Source organism: Clarias gariepinus, unplaced genomic scaffold, assembly GCF_024256425.1.
Source record: "Clarias gariepinus isolate MV-2021 ecotype Netherlands unplaced genomic scaffold, CGAR_prim_01v2 scaffold_36, whole genome shotgun sequence".
In the NCBI taxonomy this organism is placed as follows: domain Eukaryota; kingdom Metazoa; phylum Chordata; class Actinopteri; order Siluriformes; family Clariidae; genus Clarias; species Clarias gariepinus.
In genome coordinates, this window is record NW_026521003.1 from 248578 (window position 1) to 262588 (window position 14011).

At 40.0% G+C, this 14011-nt stretch overlaps 3 protein-coding genes across 3 annotated transcripts; all 3 read right to left on the bottom strand.

Annotated features, from left to right (window-relative positions):
- Nucleotides 1-9754: 9754 nt before the first annotated feature.
- On the bottom strand, nt 9755-10174 carry LOC128517149 (histone H3-like). The gene has a single exon (XM_053490947.1). The coding sequence runs from the start codon at nt 10172-10174 to the stop codon at nt 9764-9766; it is 411 nt and encodes a 136-aa protein (XP_053346922.1). The 3' UTR covers nt 9755-9763.
- A 1191-nt stretch (nt 10175-11365) lies between these two features.
- Nucleotides 11366-11752, bottom strand: LOC128517137 (histone H2A-like). The gene has a single exon (XM_053490939.1). The coding sequence runs from the start codon at nt 11750-11752 to the stop codon at nt 11366-11368; it is 387 nt and encodes a 128-aa protein (XP_053346914.1).
- A 671-nt stretch (nt 11753-12423) lies between these two features.
- On the bottom strand, nt 12424-13092 carry LOC128517150 (histone H1-like). Its single transcript, XM_053490948.1, has one exon. It carries the CDS (start codon nt 13042-13044, stop codon nt 12424-12426), a length of 621 nt encoding a protein of 206 aa, XP_053346923.1. The 5' UTR covers nt 13045-13092.
- Nucleotides 13093-14011: the final 919 nt, after the last annotated feature.

Below are 14011 nucleotides of genomic sequence, written 5' to 3' on the forward strand. Positions count from 1 at the left end.
AGATGAGCAGGGACCCTGGGCATCTTTCTTTGGGTGTTTTTCACAGTCGGTAGACAAGTCTCTTTAGTGTCCTGCGTTTTTAGAACTGTGACCTTAAATGCCTACTTTCTGTAAGCTGTTAAGGTCTTAACGACCATTCCACAGGTGCATGTTAATTAATTGATTATGGTTAATTGAACATGCATGAAAAACATTGTTTAAACCCTTTACAATGAAGATCTGTAAAGTTATTTGGATTTTTACAACATTATTGTTGAAATACACAGTCCTGAAAAAGGGGCGTTTCTTTTTTTGCTGAGTATAACTTTTGTGTTCCCGGGCACAAATGACTGATAGGATGCGTTGAAAACAAAAGCTTAAATGCACACAGTGAAAACCTATAATAGTAAGTAATCGTTGTTATTATTATAACAGTAGGTCATCATTATTGATGACTGTCAGTTATTTATATGCGCACACACACACACACTATATGTGTATATATATATATATATATATATATATATATATACAGTTGTGTTCAAAATAATAGCAGTGTGTACTGTAGAAAAAAGTTTAAACAAAATTGCTTGAAGTTTAATCTTTCTTGTGCATCTCTGAACTAATATTTAGTTGTATAACCTGCTTTCTGAGAACTGCTTTACATCTGTGACAATTGTACTACACGCCACAATTCCTCTTACAGTTCTTGGTTTTGCCTCAAAAACAGCATTTTTTTTTTTTTGTCAGGCCACAACTTTTCTATTGGATAAGGGTCTGGGGATTGGGCTACCACTCCATAACGAATTGATCTGCATTCATACTGTGTGTTAGTTGGCAGGCAGTTCAGCATAACAGTTGATGTTAATTAATGTTAATATGGAGTCCAGTTAGTTATTGAAAAGACAGGTAGACTTGTATAAAGTTCCAGTCCTGAACTATTGAAGAGTCAAGTCCTTAGAGAAACAGCTACATCCAACAGCCAACACCAGTCAAGGCCAGAACCGTCGTATAGGTAGAAAGAACCATCCCCAGACACGAGACGCATCCCAAAGAGACACACAGGGAAATCCATGTGACGAGATCTCCAACAACCATCTTCAGGAACAACATGTGTAGCTCGACGGAGAGAGAGGGGGAGAGAGGGAAGAGAAGAGATAACAGTTAGGTCTGGTCACAGTCATATAATGTAAATGTACATCTATATTTACTCTATATTTACTGTAGAGTGCAAGCAGAGACTCCGGCAGGACTAACTATGACATCATAACTAAAAGGGAGGAGCCAGAAGGAAACACAAACATGAGGGGGAACTGAGATGTAAAGCAAACAATCACCTCACCGTCAGCAAACCTGAGTGATCAATGAGAGTGAGGAAGACAGCATCTAAACATACCAGTTCACCATAATACTCTACGTCCATGAGTCCCCCAGATCTGCTCCTTTACCTAAGGATAATCTATTTATAAAAATGCTTGGCTAAATAAATAGGTTTTTAGCCTGGACTTAAACACTGAGACTGTGTCTGAGTCCCGAACACTATTTGGAAGACTATTCCATGACTTTGGGGCTTTGTAAGGAAAAGCTCCGCCCCAGCTGTATTTTTCATAATACGCGGTACTGACAAGCAGCCTGCATCCTTTGATCGAAGTAGGCGTGGCGGATCGTAAGACACTAGCAGTTCACTCAGGTACCGCGGTGCGAGACCATTTAATGCTTTATATGTCAAAAGTAGTATTTTAAAATCAATGTGAAATTTCACAGGGAGCCAATGCAGTGAAGATAAAATAGGTGTGGTGTGCTCGTATCTTTTGGTTCTAGTGAGGACTCTCGCTGCTGCAGAGAGTGGTGCGTTGAGCTGAACGAATCATTTGCATCCCAGACCTGCAACTCGATCTACAGCAAACGGTGCTGGACTAAGGCCAGGAAAATGGTGAAGGACCTCAGCCATCCCAACAATGGACTGTTCTCTCTGTTGCGGTCTAGGAAGCGATTCCGCTCCCTGAAGACCAATACAGAGAGATTGAGGAGGAGCTTCTTCCCGCAGGCCATAAGGTCTCAACCACAACACAATACAGGACTAATATCATCTCTTTTACATCCAACACTGACTGGGCATTCATGGACACTATGGACACATTCATGCACACTTTTCGCACTATATACTTATACTTTCATTATGGACCACTGCACAAATCATGCATATTTGCACACCTCAGCCATTTTGACATTACTTATATGGACAAATTTCTATTTTATTCTTTTATATTTCTTTATTATATATATTTTGTTTTTATTTGTACAGTATATATTTATTTTATGTTACTTGGCACAGTATATTTTACTGGTTAATTTCATTTTTCTGCAATATTTCTTTTACTGCAGTATATCTTTATTTTTACTTGTACAGTATATTTTCCAGTTAACTTTATTATCTACCGTGTTACCTTTTATTCATATTTATTTCTTATGGTTAAGCTTTTATTTTAAGGTCACTGGTAGTCGAAAAAGCATTTCACTGCATATTGTACTGTGTGTGACTCTGTACGTGACATATAAAATTTAAATTGGATTTAAATTTTATTTGAATTTGATTTTGAATTTGATTTGCATTCTGGATTGCTGAAGCTTGTTTATGCACCTAGTTGGACAACCAGACAGTAAGGCATTACAATAGTCCCACCTAGAGGTGATAAAAGCATGAACTAGTTTTTCTGCATTGTTTAGCGACAATATATTTCTTATCTTGGCAATATTTCTGAGGTGAAAGAATGCTATCCTGGTAATATTATCTACATGAGCTTCAAATGAAAGGCTGGAATCAATAATCACACCGAGGTCTTTCACTGTTGCATTTGATGGAACAGAAAGGCCATCTAAAGTTACGGTGTGATCTAAAATTTTACTCCTAGCTGTATGCGGTCCTATGACTAGAACTTCTGTCTTATCCGGATTTAGCAGAAGGAAGTTAATTAGCATCCAATTTCTTATGTCCTGCACACATTGCTCAATTTTAGTAAGCTGTTTTTTCTCATCAGGTTTTGCTGAGACATATAACTGTGTATCGTCAGCATAACAATGAAAACTAATACCATGCTTATGGATTATGTTGCCCAGAGGAAGCATGTAAAGGGAAAAAAGCAGTGGACCTAAAACTGAACCCTGCGGAACGCCAAACTCCACTAGAGAACATTCAGAATAATCACCATTTAAGTCTACATACTGATAACGATGGGTCAGATAGGATCTGAGCCAGGAGAGGGCTGTACCCTTAATTCCTACTACATTTTCTAATCTGTGAAGAATAGCGTGATCAATGGTGTCAAAAGCTGCACTGAGATCGAGTAATACAAGCATAGTTACACAACCCTGATCAGAGGCCAATAGAATGTCATTTACTACTTTAACGAGTGCTGTCTCTGTACTGTGATGAGGCCTAAATCCTGACTGATACAGTTCATGTATGCCATTTCTATGTAGATATGAGCATAGCTGCTCCGCTACTATCTTTTCCAGAATCTTAGAGATAAAGGAGAGGTTTGATATCGGCCTGTAATTGGACAGCTGACAGGGGTCGAGGTCAGGTTTCTTAATTATTGGTTTGATAACTGCTAATTTAAAAGATTTTGGAACATATCCAATGCTGAGTGAAGAATTAATTATTCTCAACAGGGGTTCTATTATTGCTGGTATCTGTTTAAGAAAATGTGTCGGTACAGGATCTAATATACAGGTTGATGAATTTGAAAAAGAGATGAGTGAAATTAGTTCATTCTCTTCAAGGGGAGTAAAGTATTCTAGGTTCTGATCTGACATGGCTAGATTAACATCTGCATAAATTACATTGTTCGGTTTCAAAACCTCAATTTTATGCCTAATATTTACAATTTTATTATTAAAAAAGTTCATGAAGTCCTCACTATTGCATGATGTTGTTGTGGAGATTTCTGCAGTGGTCTTATTTCTGGTTAATTTGGCTACAGCATTAAATAAGAATCTAGGATTATTTTTGTTATTTTCTATAAGAGTGGAGAGATATGTTGATCTAGCTACACTAAGAGCTTTTCTATAGTTCAGGATGCTCTCCTTCCATGCTATTTGAAATACTAGTAATTTAGTTTGACGCCATTTACGTTCTAATTTCCGAGCGGTCTGTTTTAAAGTGCACGTGTGATCGTTATACCAGGGAGCAAGTTTCTTATCTCTAATAATTTTTCTTTTAACTGGAGCTACATTATCTAAGGTATAACGGAGCGTAGACTCTAAATATTCAGTCGCCTTAGTATAAGTTGATAACTTTAGGAGATTACTGATAAAACTCTGTTTGGTAGTTGATGTGAATGTACGTTTCATACGGTAGCGCGGCGCTGTGTGTACTTTATTACTATGACAAACTTGAATTGAGACAAGATAGTGATCTGAGATAACTTCAGATAGTGGACTTGTAAATAATTTTTTTTTTACTTAATCCGAATAATATTATTCAATCTAAAGTGTGACCTGCTTTATGAGTGGGTCCTACTACACACTGATTTACCCCTACTGAGTCCAGTATAGACATAAATGATGTTCTCAGAGGGTCTTCTGGATTCTTAAAATGAATATTAAAATCTCCAGCAATTAACGCCTTGTCTACAGAAACGACTAGGTTTGAGAGGAAATCTGCCCTGAAGGTCTGTAAATGACAATTAGCGGAATCGACTGAGCTGACTTAATATAGTCAAATTATCATTGTGAATAACTGCGACGCCTCCTCCTCTACCAGTTAACCGAGGCTGGTGTATGTAGCTGTATCCAGGAGGACTAGCTTCATTTAGAGCTACATACTCGTCCTGTTTAATCCAGGTTTCTGTTAAACAGAGTATATCAAACTCCTGATCTGTGATAATTTCATTAACTATAACTGCTTTAGATGCGAGATTTCAGTGTGATCTGAGTTTGTAATATCTATGTTAAATAAATTACTAAAACAGACTTTCTGGGTCTTTCTACATTTTTGCTTAGCTCGGGGAACAGACACAGTCTCAATAGAGTGAACCCTGGGTGACGACTCTATGCAGCTAGCAGTCGGTTGGTTTAGCCTGTCTGTCTGCTCCCTGGCCTGGGCTCTGGATTGTCACTGATTAACTAGGCCTTTTCTAAGACTATAAGCTATACTACAGGAAATGTCCCGCCCTAACAGGTGTATATCATTAGCTCCAGCAAGTACCACTATCTTTGAGATCCTGTGCTGTCCTAGAGCCCTAAGATTACCTGCTATGTCCGGTGCTCTGGCTCCCGGGATACACCTAACCACTGCCGCCCCTAAAGGTCTAGCTAATTTCACGTGTCTCAGTATAGAGTCTCTTATAACCAGAGCTCTTTCAGGTTTCTCAGCGGGTGCATCACTGAGGAGAGCAAACCTGTTGGACACGTGAAGCGCGGGGGGGGCTAGTCACGGGGGGGGCTAGTCTTAGCGTTAGCTTTGGCTGAACGAGTATGCCGCCGAGTCGTCACCCACTCGCCCCGCTGTGAGGGCTCTAATGCCGGAGTCGGGGGCTGGTTATCTCCGCCTGCGGCACCCAGACTGTCCGCTACAGGAATAACGCTGCTCTCACACTCTCTAACCCTCTCTAAAGTCTGGATGCGCTCCTTTAACGCTGATATCTTCTTCGTCAGAGTGCTCACTAACACACACCTATCATAAATAAAATTACCACTAACAACGGAGAAAGACTATCTAAACATCCTGCACTCCACACACTGAACAAGCTGAATACTATCCATTATATCATACCTGAGTCGGAGTTCAGTTTTTTGGAGCTAAATTCCGTTTGTTGTTCTTAGAAGAAGAAACTCGCGCGTTCTCAAAAAAGGGCAAAAAAAAAAAACAGGAAAAAAGGCGAAGCCAAATAGTATGAAGATGTAAAAACTATTGCTATTAATATTATTATTGTATAAACAAAAAAAGCAATATAATTAAATGCTAATACAAACGCGAAACTTTCACGGCAACGTTTGTGACTGACACATTGGGAAATCTAGTCTTCAAAAGTCTTTCGTTAGTTTTAATCTTTGCTAGTTTTTAAAAACGGTTATGATGTTGTAAAAGAATCAGTATGATAGTGATTAGCATCTGATGGTCTTCATGTATTTAAGCAAAATAAAATGTGTATTCTCCTGTTTTATGCAGATCGCTGTTTTAACTTTGACTAGTTTTGGAAGAATAAAGTTTTTTTTGTAATGTCTGTTTTATTTGTCTGAGTATTGTTAGGCCAACTTGTTTTATTAGAAAAACAATCACTTTAACAAACTACATTAATGGGAGACTTACCTTTTTGAGTCGATGGAAAGTTGTCAACCTCAGAGAAATATAATTAATTGAGCCCACAACCAAAGGGGGGTATTAATGAGTTACATTTACTCTGTTACATTTACTTGAGTAACTTTGTGAAAAACTTTTACCTCTATGAGGAGTTTTACTCTACCATACTTTTTACTTTTACTTGTGTAGATTTGTTAAGAAGAAACACTACTCTCACTTCGCTACATTCGGCTCCACTTAACTCGTTACTTTTCTAACCATTTATTCTTCAAATGCAGCCGGTAGATCTACTGAATGACTGTTTCACCAATCAGCCGCAGCAAACATAATCACATGTAGTCAGACGGCATCCCTGGCATCATATACAAAGCATGTTTCTCTTCTGCAAAAGAATAGCTTCATACTACAGTGTCTGCTCTATCTGCCAAGACACACACACTTCAGCATATAAAAACACGACTTCTAACTGGAAGAAACATGCTGCTGTTAATTTAGCTGTTTTATTGAATGTTGCAATATTGGCATGCATATTAAATTATTATAAGAATAATAATTTCTTAAAGAAGATAAATCGGACATTACGAGTAGTTTTTTTTTCCACGAAATACTGTTTTTACTCATACAGTAATATTTTGACTATTTCTTACTTCTACTTGAGTAATAGTATATTGAAGTACAGCTACTCTACCCAACTTTTCCCACAACCAATCCTACTTGCATATTTGAATTACAAGTTGAGTCAACATAAGATTTGGACTGGGTACATGTTCTGTCCCATTTTGGGTGGCAAATTTCTCTAAAAGTTGAGTGAACTTAAAAGAGCTGTGCAAATTGTTACTTGTAATTGTACCTTTTTTACCTTAAGTTAAGCCTTTATTTGTCACATTAACATTACAGCACAATGAAATTCCTTCTTCGCATATCCCAGCGTAACTTGGGTCAGAGCGCAGGGTCAACCATGATAGCTCCTGGAGCAGTTAGGGTTAAGGACCTTGCTCAAGGGTCCAACAGTAGCAACCTGGTGGAGCTGGGGATCGAACCGCCGATCTTCTGATCAGTAATTCAGTGCCTTAGCCCTCTGAGCCACCACTGTTGTTTTTCACAATGTAGTGAAACCTGTGTTGATCCTTTCCCTGAGACTAATTCCCTTAAATTTTATGTAAGACAAACTAATGGAAACCTGGGTGTTTTATTGGACAGTGATTTTAAACTCGATAAGCAAATTAACTCTGTGGTCATAGCTAGTTTTTTTCATCTTAGGCTCTTGTCCAAGGCCAACCCATTTTTAACAAAATAAGATCTCGAAAAGTTTATACACACTTCCATATTTTATACAATAAGGGTGGACTTTGAATTGTTTTATATTGACAAAGTGTCAAACTATTGGGCTGCATCAAGCAAAGAAAACAATTAAGGAAATGTTTAATTCCTGGACCTGGGAATTAGAACCTTTCTACACATTATTAAAACTCGGAAGAGAAAAGCATTTACAATTTTCATCCAGCATCTTCCCTGATGGCCAAATTCCAGGACTCTAAATATTAAAGACTACAGTGGTGTGAAAAACAATTTGCCCCCTTCCTGATTTCTTATTCTTTTGCATGTTTGTCACACTTAAATGCTTCTGCTCATCAAAAACCGTTAACTATTAGTCAAAGATAAAATAATTGAACACAAAATGCAGTTTTTAAATGATGGTTTTTATTATTTAGGGAGAAAAAAAACCCAAACCTACATGGCCCTGTGTGAAAAAGTGATTGCCCCCCTTGTTAAAAAATAACTTAACTGTGGTTTATCACACCTGAGTTCAATTTCTGTTACTGTAACCACCAGGCCTGATTACTGCCACACCTGTTTCAATCAAGAAATCACTTAAATAGGAGCTACCTGACACAGAGAAGTAGACCAAAAGCACCTCAAAAGCTAGACATCATGCCAAGATCCAAAGAAATTCAGGAACAAATGAGAACAAAAGTAATTGAGATCTATCAGTCTGGTAAAGGTTATAAAGCCATTTCTAAAGCTTTGGGACTCCAGCGAACCACAGTGAGAGCCATTATCCACAAATGTCAAAAACATGGAACAGTGGTGAACCTTACCAGGAGTGGCCGGCCGACCAAAATTACCCTGAAGAAAAACAAAATGAAGACTTTGGAGTGGCCTAGTCAAAGTCCTGATCTGAATCCTATTGAGATGTTGTGGCATGACCTTAAAAAGGCAGTTCATGCTAGAAAACCCTCAAATAAAGCTGAATTACAACAATTCTGCAAAGATGAGTGGGCCAAAATTCCTCCAGAGCGCTGTAAAAGACTCGTTGCAAGTAATCGCAAACGCTTGATTGCAGTTATTGCTGCTAAGGGTGGCCCAACCAGTTATTAGTTTCAGGGGGCAATTACTTTTTCACACAGGGCCATGTAGGTTTGGATTTTTTTTTCCTCCCTAAATAATAAAAACCATCATTTAAAAACTGCATTTTGTGTTTACTTGTGTTATCTTTGACTAATAGTTAAATGTGTTTGATGATCAGAAACATTTTGTCTGACAAACATGCAAAGAATAAGAAATAACGAAGGTGGCAAATAGTTCTTTTACACCACTGTATATAACCTATAAAGGTTCTGGGAGTATGAGGAATGATTTGCATACATGAACTGAGACACACACACACACCTATGACGTTATGCACGATGTAAACGTGGAAAAATTGAGCCATTCTGCTGAAATAGCTTTAGCATTCAAATGCAGATACCAGCACAGAGTGTCTCAATAATAACACACAACAGCACTAAACGCCTCAAAATGTATTATTGAAATGATTTAATTGAAGTAAGGCCATTCTGTTTGGTGATGGGGGGGGGGGAGTCTCATTATATATGCTATAACAATAGTACCATTAAAATATTTATCATGTACAGAGAAACATAACTATCATGCAAATTTTGAAGTAGGACAACGAGTTTTAAATATTCTCTATTAATTAAGCATACTTCCTTACTATTACTTTCTTAAAATAATATCAAGCTTTATCTACTGCATATGTGTAAACTAAAATATCAGCCCAAGTCAGTGTCAAAATCACTTAGTAATGTGATGCTATACTTTTATATTTTACCGAAAAGGTTTATATCAACACAAGTCGTGATATAAAATGCATATTTGCTTTTATGTTATGTTTTTTAAAAAAAAACAGACTTTATTTCAATTGTGTAATACCAGACCACCAAATAAATCTTTACACAAGCATTAAGTGACTAAGCGCTTATTATAAACTTGACTTCCAGAACATTTTATAAAACTTTTTAAATGCCAAATGTCATAGATACATAATGTATTGTGAAAGCTTTTCACTGCAGTCAGTTTGTGTACGAAAATGTGCAACAACTCAACCCTATTAAAAATATGGAAACTTGCCGCCTTTTCTGAAACAATGAAGTGGCTCTTAAAAGAGCCTTTGTGTATATAAGACGTAACATAAGATGTTTAAGCGCGCTCTCCGCGAATACGGCGGGCCAGCTGAATGTCCTTGGGCATGATGGTCACTCTCTTGGCGTGAATAGCGCACAGGTTGGTGTCTTCGAACAGACCGACCAGATAGGCCTCGCTCGCCTCCTGCAGGGCCATGACAGCCGAGCTCTGAAAGCGCAGGTCGGTTTTGAAGTCCTGGGCGATTTCTCTCACCAGGCGCTGGAACGGCAGCTTACGGATAAGCAGCTCGGTAGACTTCTGATAACGGCGAATCTCCCTCAGAGCCACGGTGCCGGGCCTGTAATGGTGAGGCTTCTTCATTCCGCCGGTAGCCGGCGCACTCTTACGGGCAGCTTTAGTGGCGAGCTGCTTCCTAGGCGCTTTACCGCCGGTGAATTTACGCGCGGTCTGCTTGGTTCTTGCCATCGCTTACGAGTACTTATACTTCTTTGGAGAGAAAACAGAATGAGTGACACGAGAGAGCACGGCCTATTTACAGCCTAACGCTCGGCTGCGCTGATTGGGCGTCTTGAAAGCGCCGCCTGTCATTGGTTCCAACGTGTTACGTCACTCCGTAACGAGACGAGGTTTTACTTTTATTGGCTGCTCTTCTCCCACCGACTCGGTTTGAAACTCCCCCATTATCTTTATGCAAAACCGAGCGCGCTGCTTGCATTTTAAAACAAAATGTACCCTAACCCTAAGTTATTTACAAGGTTATACTTGTTTTGTACATTTACATCTCAAAATAATCACATTTATAGTGCAACGTTAAAACATGGCAGCAAATTTCATACACATTTTATTTTCATTCTAAAAGCCACATGAGACCTTTTGTCGTTCCTGACCCTCACATTCCTCTTGTGTAAGGTCCGATAGCATTAGGTAACTTAAAACAAAGTAAAACATCACATACCTCATTGGTTGGAAGAACTCGAAGGGAGATAAAGAACTAAATCTTGTATTCATTCCATAAAAGTCTGCAGAAAACACTGTAGCTCAAAATATTACTGTCTGCCGAACACAACTCTCACATGGACAAGTATATAGTGTCGCACACAATTAAACCCTGGCTCGCCCCTGACTGGAGAACATTGGTTCCACTCTGAAAATACTATTCAGATCTCATATTCCTGCTCAACTAAAATAGACTTGAAAAATAAAAGACATATTTAACAAACAATTTAATTGACAACTGACACTGTAAAATTACTGATGCTAGTAGCTACACATTATATAGAAGAAATCTCAAACGAACAACTCTTTTTTTCAGGTAACATTTACATTTAGGCATTTGGCAGACGCTCTTATCCAGAGCGACTTACATTTTTATCTCATTACACATCTGAGCAGTTGAGGGTTAAGGGCCGCGCTCAAGGGCCCAACAGTGGCAACTTGGTGGTTGTGGGGTTTGAACCTGGGATCTTCCGAACCGTAGTCCAATGCCTTAACCACTGAGCTACCCCTGGTAACCTTATTACAAAATATTTATAATTCCTATTCATTCATAGGTATTACAACAGTGTTTCTGAACTGATCAGGAAAACGCACTTTTAAGGGAGAAGTGGGTGGCTCTTAAAAGAGCCTTTGGATTCTGAAACACAGCAGTGGGTAAATCTACTTTGTCTTGGCTGGCTTCTCGGCCTTCTTGGGCAGAAGCACAGCCTGGATGTTGGGCAGCACACTACCCTGAGCGATGGTCACTCCGCCGAGCAGTTTGTTCAACTCCTCATCGTTACGCACGGCGAGCTGCAGGTGCCGGGGGATGATACGGGTCTTCTTGTTGTCGCGGGCGGCGTTACCAGCCAACTCCAGGATCTCAGCAGTCAGATACTCCAGCACAGCGGCTAAGTAGACCGGAGCGCCGGCACCAACGCGCTCAGCGTAGTTCCTTTTACGGAGAAGCCTGTGGACTCGGCCCACGGGGAACTGCAGACCGGCTCTGGATGAGCGTGTCTTGGCCTTAGTACGAGCCTTTCCACCGGTTTTGCCTCTTCCAGACATGATTCACTACGTTAACGTGTTAGAACAGAAAACGTAAGCAATCACTCTCTAGCGCTCTCTAATATAGCTTAAACTGCTGCATCCTCATTGGCTGCAATTGTTGTGACAAACCAACCAATCACCAACACGCCATTGAATTCCGACTTCTCTCCAACCCCGCCCCTGTCTCATCAAAAGATAACAGAAGAGAGTTTTGATGTTTTCATTTTACACGCATTATTAACACTCATATCATGTAATTGCAACATGTTGCATAACATGTCTACGTAACAGTTTGATCCGGGACTATCTGACAATTTTGATTCATACACATTCAAATTCCGTACAAACTTTAATAATTATTTTGATTGTGTAAAGCTGCTTTGGGACAATGCCAATTGTTAAAAGCGCTATACAAATAAAATTGAATTGAAATAGAATTGAATTAAAAACCTCGTATACTTCCGGCTAACATGCATTTCAATATACTCTTACATGACTAGATTGAAGTGTAAACTTTAACAAATACTCGAAATCATAAGACTCCATACAATCTTATAATATTAAACAACATGGTTATTCTATTCATGTAGTTCGACAAAAAAGTGGATTATTGCTCATTAAACGACAACGTGGGTGGCTCTTAAAAGAGCCGTTTAGGGGAAAATATGAAAGAAATAAATTTAACATGTTTACTTCTCTTTAGGAGCTGCCTTTTTTGCCTTGGGTGCTTTAGGCTTGGCAGTCTTGGATGCTTTAGGCTTGGCAGTCTTGGGCTTAACCGCCTTCTTGGGGCTCTTCGCTGCCTTTTTAGGGGTCGCCGGCTTTTTCGCCTTCTTGGGGCTCTTGGTGGCTTTCTTGGCGGCAGCGGCAGGTTTCTTTGCCTTCTTAGGAGACTTCTTGGCGGCGGCGGGTTTCTTGGCCGCTACCTTCTTGGGCTTCTTCGCCGCCGCGGGCTTTTTGGCGGCCGGCTTCTTCGCTTTGGGTGCGGTTTTCTTGGCTTCGGTCTGCTTCTTGTTCAGCTTAAAAGAGCCAGACGCGCCGGTGCCTTTGGTCTGAACCAAGACCGCTTTTTTCACCAGATTGTTGACGGCGAGCTTGACGCGGGACTTGTTCTTCTCCACATCGTATCCACCGGCAGTCAGAGCTTTCTTCAGGGCAGCAAGAGACACGCCATTCCTCTCCTTGGACGCGGAAACCGCTTTGACGATCAGCTCGCCGACGCTGGGCCCGGCTTTCTTTGGTCGCGAAGCTGCTTTCTTCTTGGGCGCTTTGGCCGGCGCGGCGGCGGGCGCGGGAGCCACTTCTGCCATCTCTGTCTCTCTCTCTTTTAAGGATCTAAGTAGAATAAACGAGTGTAACGCTGAGCGCGCAGTAAAACACTGGAACCTCCCTCCCCTCTGATCTTAAAGCACACATGAGAGCGGTGTAGACTCAACCAGGCAGTCGCTGAATGACCGCGCTTCCGTCACACGATAGCGAGTGTGTTTTCTCCGGACATTTCTCTGCGAATATCCGAGTCCTGACTGCAGATATCAAGCGTTCAAGCACACGTTTAGTGAGAAAGGCCTTTCCTCTTTCTTCCGAGGCCCGACACGGTCAGTTAGACAGCCGCACTCTCGCGCAGTAGCCATAAACGTGCGCCGCGCGCCTGCAGCTCGAGCCGGCGGACTGCGCATTTCGTGCATGTCGTGTGTAAAAACCGGACAAAAACAGGTCGCACCGCTGTAAGAACTCTGGTCCGAACTGAAGGCGAGTCCTGTCAGTGAGCTCGATGTGTGAGCACTGGCCGAGCGCTGTGTGTGGGATATGAAACAGAGCTTGTTTTGGCCTGTGTAAAGCACAGCTTACGGACACACAGGTTGAGAGAGCCAGAGTGTGTGTGTGTGTGTGTGTTTATTTGTTAGACCCTGTAAATGCAAGAATAAAACGCTAACCGCTAAGCCACGATTTTGATTAGTTACCTAAATGAATATTGAAATATATTTTTAATGTCTAATTACAACTGTTTCAACCTGTTGAGGGTGAATTATGAATAGTGTTAGCCAGAAAAATTACACACAGTTGGTCATTCCCATGAAATGTATGATGTGAAGATAAAAACACTAAAATGATATTCTATGCAATGTGGTTAAAGATTGAATTATTATTATTATTATTATTATTATTATTATTTTAACTTTAACTAGTTTTCAAATTTAAAAAAATATTAAGCAATCAAACATTCTATATGACGTTTAATAATCAGGATGGTGCCCTACTTTATTCACTTTATTCATC

Coding starts and splice junctions, on each gene's coding strand:
- LOC128517137 (XM_053490939.1), bottom strand. CDS start 11,752: ATGTCTGGAAGAGGCAAAACCGGTGGAAAGGCTCGTACTAAGGCCAAG.
- LOC128517149 (XM_053490947.1), bottom strand. CDS start 10,174: ATGGCAAGAACCAAGCAGACCGCGCGTAAATTCACCGGCGGTAAAGCG.
- LOC128517150 (XM_053490948.1), bottom strand. CDS start 13,044: ATGGCAGAAGTGGCTCCCGCGCCCGCCGCCGCGCCGGCCAAAGCGCCC.